The sequence below is a fragment of the Silene latifolia genome, unplaced genomic scaffold (assembly GCF_048544455.1).
Source record: "Silene latifolia isolate original U9 population unplaced genomic scaffold, ASM4854445v1 scaffold_20.1, whole genome shotgun sequence".
Taxonomy (NCBI): domain Eukaryota; kingdom Viridiplantae; phylum Streptophyta; class Magnoliopsida; order Caryophyllales; family Caryophyllaceae; genus Silene; species Silene latifolia.
Genome location: NW_027413163.1, coordinates 5445421 through 5452879, shown reverse-complemented (window position 1 = coordinate 5452879; position 7459 = coordinate 5445421). Strand labels below are relative to the sequence as shown.

At 37.3% G+C, this 7459-nt stretch overlaps 1 protein-coding gene across 1 annotated transcript; it reads left to right on the top strand.

The window, feature by feature from the left end:
• The first annotated feature begins 6279 nt into the window (after positions 1-6279).
• On the top strand, positions 6280-6948 carry LOC141638265 (uncharacterized). Its single transcript, XM_074447672.1, has one exon. It carries the CDS (start codon positions 6280-6282, stop codon positions 6946-6948), a length of 669 nt encoding a protein of 222 aa, XP_074303773.1.
• Positions 6949-7459: the final 511 nt, after the last annotated feature.

Sequence of the window (7459 nt, the reverse complement as noted above, 5' to 3'; positions counted from 1 at the left end):
GGCAGGGGCAGGCCCACACATAGGCTTAGTGTAGCATATTTGCTACACCAATTGTAGGAGAATTATTTCAATGTGCTACACCATAATTACTCATTAACTGATTATTTCACCTACATTTATGGTTTTTATACTTACAAAATTTCTCTTTTAATCCCAAAGTTATAGCTTATTTAATACACCTGCTTTATTGTTGTATATAAAACGTTTCTATTTCCAACTACAACATCTTTCTTCATGAAGACTTTTGTTTAACGTACAATATCAATCAGTCCAATTCCTAAATTAACAAAATTGTGACTAATTTTAACAATTTAGATAATATTTTAAATAAAAGTTCGACTAATTTTAACAATTTACGGAGTATTTTGTCGACTTTTCATTCTTGTTATCTCGTGATTATATAAATAAAAATGTCATCAGCTCGCTAATCTTACACCTTATACTAAAAGTGTAGCCTCCATGTTACTATTCACTAATGAATAGTAACTTCAACAATGAATAGTGCCACTTTTTTGGGTTGGACTGAGTAATGTTGTTTTATTGGGCCTTGGTTGTTCGGTTTGCTGAATTAGGTTCAATAATGAATACTGCCACTTTATTTGCGAGTTCCTTGCCTTTTAGCATGTGGCCCAAGCTTTGTTTTTATTCATCAATTTAGCAGTAGTACCTTGCATATTCCTTGTCACAATATAATTGGTTTAATTCACTTGCAATAAACGAAGCAGTGAATAAAATATAATTGGTTTAATTCACTAGTGAATAGTAACTTCAATCATGAATAGCTACTCAAAAAGGTTGATTTGCAATAAACTGTGTATTTAAATTTACTCAGAAATAACGATTTGCAAAGAAGAGCCGTTTCATTTACCAATAATCCCACTGGTATTGGCATTCTTTATAAGTATATAATGAGTCAAGCTATTTAACAGCGATGTGCAAAAAGGAGTTGTTTAATTTACGAGAAGCTGTCTATGTCGTTGTTATATTGGTGATCTTTATAAGCACATAATGAGTAGAGATATTTAACATATAAGATTTTTCAATTGGGTGAACTGATGAGGCATAGGGTGTATCCTTTCCTTAAGCTCCCTTTGGTTAGAGCTTAGTTTTGAATGATGTATTATAGTTGTGAATGTTGTGTTTGTAATTAAATCTTATTCATGTTTGTTTGGGTTGCTGGTGACTTGTCTTCAGCTCTTGATGAGTTATTGGTGTTACGTTTTGCGGTTTTGGGACGGGTTTTGGGTCTAAATCTGAGTTTACAATTTCGAAGTTACTACTCACTAATGAAAGTTTCTATTTAATCTATGTTGCGTTGGTTGGCTTGTAATTTCTGTTTGGCTATTGAAGAGTCATTGCCATTTGGTTGTACGGTTTAAAGACGCGTTGTAATATAACTACGATTTAGTTTACGTATAACAATTAAGACGTGTGTTGTAATGGTCATTTAGGAATGTGGATTTACAATCATAACAATAGACAGTTGAGTGTGTATCTGTGGGCCAGAATGAATGATCATGCGTCAAATTTTGGTAAAAGCTAAGGACTAGTGGTAGGGAGTATGGTTCACTGTGTAGTTTAGTAGGGGAAACGTGTTTAGCTTAGTGGTTGAGTAGAAATGGCAGAATGATTTGGGTTGAGATGTGTATAACTTCTATGATTGTACTTGATTATTATTATATACTCACAATTATTTGTGAAATTGTTATTGTTGATTAGGGTGGGGTTGGGGTTAGGCTGTACCTTTTACTAATACCATGGCAACTAATGTAAGGTGAGGTGACCCTTGATAGAGTATTAGCTTTGTAGCTGATTAGAAATACCATAAAAGTTAGGGTTGAGGCGAACATAATTACTACGATTGTACTTGATTCTTATTATTATATGCCAAGTTGTTTTCTAATTGTTATGGTTCATTAGGGTGGGGTTTGGCTTAGGCAGTACCTTTTACTAATAGTAGAGCAAACAATGTAAGGTGAAGTGACTCTTGATTGAGGTTTGCTTCTAAGCATGTGAATTAAGTAAGGGAGGTAAGGTACTGTGATGTCACTGGACACAGCTTGAACAGTAACATGCAGGTTGGGAAGTTGCCTCGCTAACTCTATATATGACTACTAGGGATTAAAAAATTACAGTGGTGCATGAACAAGGGTGAGGTGAAAATTTGCCTTAAACTCAGACACCCCAACTATTCTTTCTTTGTTTAGATTGCTAATTTATGTTCGGTTTATGCAGGTAAATAATTTGGATAGCAGTGGAGGCAGTTGAGTTCAGAGGTAAAAAAAAGGACTTAAGATTTTTTTTAAAAAAAAATGTTTGATTCGCTTGGATTTGTATTTTTGCTTTCAGAACTTGGTTTGGGTTGCATCTTGATGTTTAGGAGACAATGTGCATAATACTTTATTTTGTGTGCTTTGTTTAGAAACAAAGATAATTTATTGTTACATTGTATAAATTCCATATTTGGTATGTGTTAGATTATGTTCATGCATTGGTGTTTGTGGTTTGTTAGAATAGGCAATTGTCAAAATTTAGTTGTGTATTGAAGTAGTCTGTTGGATATTTTTACTAGTGATTTATGCTCCTACGGCCTGATGAAATCGTGCCTTGCATGTTCAATGTTTCTTTTTAAAAAAAACACTAGAGGAAGCATGCAATTGTCGACCATTGCAATGTAACAGTTCATGGTTAAGATTTATTTTGTTGCTGATCTAGAGTATTGGCGCTTAAATTTATAGCACAGATAGGTGATTTTGCAGGGATAGGGTGTTCTAGATATAATTATTGTAGTTTGAGGTGTATGTCGCTAGCAAAATTTATGGTGAAAAGTGGTTTTCGGAAACTCATTGTTTAAGGACTGTACCTGTTCTGTTTTGGGTCTTCGTTCCACGGCTTCTCATTTGGTTGTGAAACCATGTGGTGGTGGTTAGTTGGTAGTTAGATTATGACTGTACACCTTATATAAATTCAGTAGTTTCAGAGCCTTTTTGGAATAAAGTGCCGCCTTTTAGCGGTATAGTACGGTATACTTGTTTGAGTGAGAGTAGTACAGTGTATGTTATTGCAGAACTAGATAACAAAGCTTGTGAACGAGGCGTTAGGATTTCTGCCTAGATTGGTAGTCCTTGATTGACACACCAAATGGCATGGAAGTGTGTTGTTGTCGTCTTAAACAAACTTCATTAACGAGGTCAGATGTCTTTAGAGCAATATAAAAGGTGATAGCTAATTTGAGGTAGAAGGTAGTTTGTTGAACTGGATTTCTGTGGGATAAAGAACATTTACTTCTGGGTAGTTCTTTAATTTGTGCCTCTTACAGGTAAGGTTTCAAACGGATCAGGAAAAAAAGGAGTTCAGGATTTCATTCCGTTGTCTCTTGTCTGAAATAACAAGGGCGCTTCAGTGGCCAGACCCGGTATACAGCCAAGCCAATTTAGCAATGGACATGGCTAATTTGGTGCTTCTTAGAGGTGCTGGCCCTACAGCATGTTTCTTTACAAGGGAAAATGGACAGAGCCTTGCTGAATCTGAGGAACAGGCTGCTGAACAGGCTGTGGATTTCCTGGTTCAGAAAAAGCAGGTGATCATAGAAGATGTCAATTTAGAGAGGAGGAACAAGTATAAGGCTTGCTGTCAATTCTTTAAGGAGAAGCGTAACACACTAGAGTCGGTAGAGCAGGGCCCGCCTGGTAGCAACTGCGGGCTAATAAAGAACATGAAAGTCAAGGTTCCAACTACCCTGCCAAAGAGAATCATCGTGGATCTATGGGGCATTTGGCTACAGGTTGTAGCTGCATACCAAGTGACTGCTGATGAGGTTAATTTCATAGTCTAAGCAGGTGGACTCTATGTTTGTTGTTTTACAATAACCTGGTCGGACCACGCATTCAAATAAAGGTTATTTATTGGAGATGGGTGCGACACCGTGGACAAGGCAAAACAAAGCTTGGCCAAGAAAGCTATCCAATACTTTCAAACCCTTTATGGGTTTTTGTGAAAGATGCTAACTTCAACAGGATGAAGTATTCGTAGATTCAGTGTGGGTTTCAGAGGTGGAGATACTTGTTGTCTAGAGAACGTCACATTTGCTTACCATCTGATTTGGAATCCGTTCCTGCTTTTATAGCAGATGGGTACCACACCCCTAAAGGCCCAACGTATGGTGTTCAGAATGGCTTATCCTTGCCTACCCCCACCGAAAAAAGCTAGTGGTATTACATCAGAGAGGGTTTTAGCAAATTGGACCCTTAGCACATCTGCATCTGCTGAACCACTTACCAGGGAGGCTGTCAGTATGCCTAAGGAACTCGCAAGACATTAGTTAGAGCTTTAAGAATAGTTGTAGGGTTGCTGTATAATGCAAACCAGTTATGTATGTAAAATAATAAGCCTTTTCGAAGGCACGCTTGAATCTTTTGTGGACATGATGGTAACGAGAGGGCACGTTACTCAATAGTCGAGGGTAACCTTTTGTGGAGTGTTGTAGGAAGCTTAATCGGAAACATTCAAAACCGTTGCTCTGAAATGTAATGAATAAAACGAATGACTATTGGCCAACCATGCTTTATATGAATATGACTTGAAAAGTTGTCTGTGTATAATTTAGGTAGGGATCTGAGATCCAGCTGTGTGACCTCGCTATGTGCTTGATTTAGTAGCTTCTAGATTTAGTTTTACGTATTCAGTTGTGTATTTAGTTTTAATGTTAATTGCCAAGATAAACTTTTAAAAGTTGTTGTTTAAGTTCAAATTACTTGGTAAGATGTGAGATTTAAATTGTATATTTGGATGTTGTTTAAGCAAAGTGAGGAACAACAGATTCCCTGTCAAATGTGATTATGCAATAGTACATTTTGATGTCAGATACTTACATAGCAATTTGAAACAGCAACAGACAAAATAGAGCCGCATTGGGGTGTGGCATATTGTCTCAGAATCTCTATGATACCTGCTAAAAGGCCAGGACAGTTTAGTACACCTGTATTCCTTTAAAAAAAATGGGGCGTGTTAACATATTATATATGTGGCATTTGTGAGAATATGTAGTTGATGATTGCTACTCTTTCAATTTTTGTATGCAAAGGGTGATACAGGATTATTTGATTATATACCGGTAAAAGCCTTCAGATCAAAGGATAGGCGTGCATCGATTAAGCATAGCATGTTGATGGATGCTTCTGAAAGTATAAGTGAGCAAAGGCATTTCAATATTTAATGTTAGATGATGCTTTGATCAGTTGAAGTTGTTTGAATTATACCGTATTACTGAAAAATTATGTAAGAATACTATGCATATTATCGTTGGCCAAGCATGCTTTTCGACATACAAAGTATGCTGTGCCTTTAATGTAGCCGGTCAACTTTAAGGTTTATTAGCTTACTGATTAGCAAACTTGTGATAGAATCAACTATACAAGTGTACCGTTTTAGGTTCACAGCTTGCTGGAATATGAATTAAATGGAATTTAGAACATTTTATTGTTTGGTTTGTGTATACATTGTCGAAGCCCAGGATGCATGATGTCATAAATAAGCAGATATCATGTGAGTTACAAAAATGGTTGCAAATTTAACAAGCATATCAACCTGCACAGGATCTATCAGAACAACATTATCAATGTAAGCTATACCTGTATACCCAAAATTGGCCAAGCTTTTGATTTACATGCCAGCTTTATTTGATAATTGTTTCACGTCTCAGGTGATGTGAGCACAGATATTCCTACTGCACCCGTTAAAAGCCGCTTAACTGGGAAACGGAAGATAGCCAATGCACCACACGACCAGCAACATGCGGATACTCAGCCATATAAATCTAGGAGAATTCCACAGCCAACAAAAACACCTGTAGAGCCTGATCATGCAGGGAGACGGCGTAGGCAGCAAAACAAAAGTAAAAAAACTTTAAAATCTACATATTGAAAGTTTTCAATATGCTTTTAAAACAAATATAGATAATTAACGTTACAAAACTAAGTCTCCCTACTAAACAACACTGGTTGCTTTTCGTCGTTGAATACAGGTCACGCTGTGCAAGATACAGGCTCAGGGACAAGCCAACCTTATAGCTCTCGAAGAAATAGAATGCCTATACAGCAAACTGGAGAAAGCTCAGAATCAGGCACCAAACGGAAACGCCAGAGAAAGAAAAGTAATGTTCCTTAATAAACATCTAAAAATGATATTGCGGGCTATAGCACACTTCACTTATTATAAATAACAGTAGAGGTATTTAATCAGTCATTGTGTAGAATAGCTGAATTTCGCTATTGAATAGAAATGCCAGCTGCAGTGGGTGGGAAACCAGTGCCATCAGAGCCAAGCAAATTGAAAGAACCAACCTATTGTGCAGAATGTGGAGCAAAGAAATTTGAATATGAAGCAAAGGGTATGTGTTGTAGCAATGGTGATATCAAACTGGCGTTTAATGAATATCCAGAAGAACTGATACGGCTTTTTACTGCTAGAGATAAGGAATCGTTGCATTTTCAAAAAATTTCAAGGTTGTATAATAACCTCTTATCTTGCAGCTCTTTGGGAGGTACTTTTGGTTCAAAGACTTTGAAGGGGATATTTGTTTTCAAGACACAGGGACAAGCTTATCATAATTTGCCTGATCTAATCCCCATGGATAGTATTCCTACATATCTACAATTATACTTCTACGATGCTCAGCATGAACGGGAAAATCGGTTAGGATTGTTCCCTAATTTGAAGGAAGAAATAATTACCCTTCTTATGGGCCTGATGGATGATAATCCATATGGCAAATTCTTTAGATCTTTGAAGGAGATAGAGGTCACTCAGGATACAAGGATAGTGCTTAAGACTGACCCAGGTCATGATCAACGTGTGTATAATGCACCTACATCTGATGAAGTTGCTGTTCTTTGGCCAGATAATACAGTTATACAAGAAAATGCAGATCGTCATATCATTGCCTACTGAAAGGGTGCACATACACATAGCTGTAGATACCTCATTTCTGCACCTCTCGCAAACCACCCGGTGATGATTGGGCCGCATGTTTGGTACGCGGAACGATTTGTGACAGTTCGTAAGATTATCGTCAAGTGATTGCTCAAATACTAATGTCTACCTCTTAGTTGTCATCTACGTCCCGATACGGTCGTTTTGACAGTAATTAGAGTACATTCGGAGTCCGGGCCTAAAACCATATCCATTTTCTGATAACTGTTAAATCCCGAGTCAGAACGTTCTGGAATGTTCCGGATATTTCTATTCCATATTTCATAAATTTTATCTTTTGGTAAACAATTTCCCGTAATATTCACATAAGATATTAAGGAAAACCGAATTATTTCCGTCCTACCATAACTCAAACACGGAAATCTTTCTTCCGCAGGAGGAAACCCCTTGGAACAGACGCAGTCTGCTGCGTCTCTTCCAAGAGACGCAGATGGATCTGCGCGCCTCTTCCCAGTGCCCTTTCTCGCGT

What these genes read in the sequence shown, in the direction of transcription:
- LOC141638265 (XM_074447672.1), top strand. Translation starts at nt 6,280, where the DNA reads ATGCCAGCTGCAGTGGGTGGGAAACCAGTGCCATCAGAGCCAAGCAAA.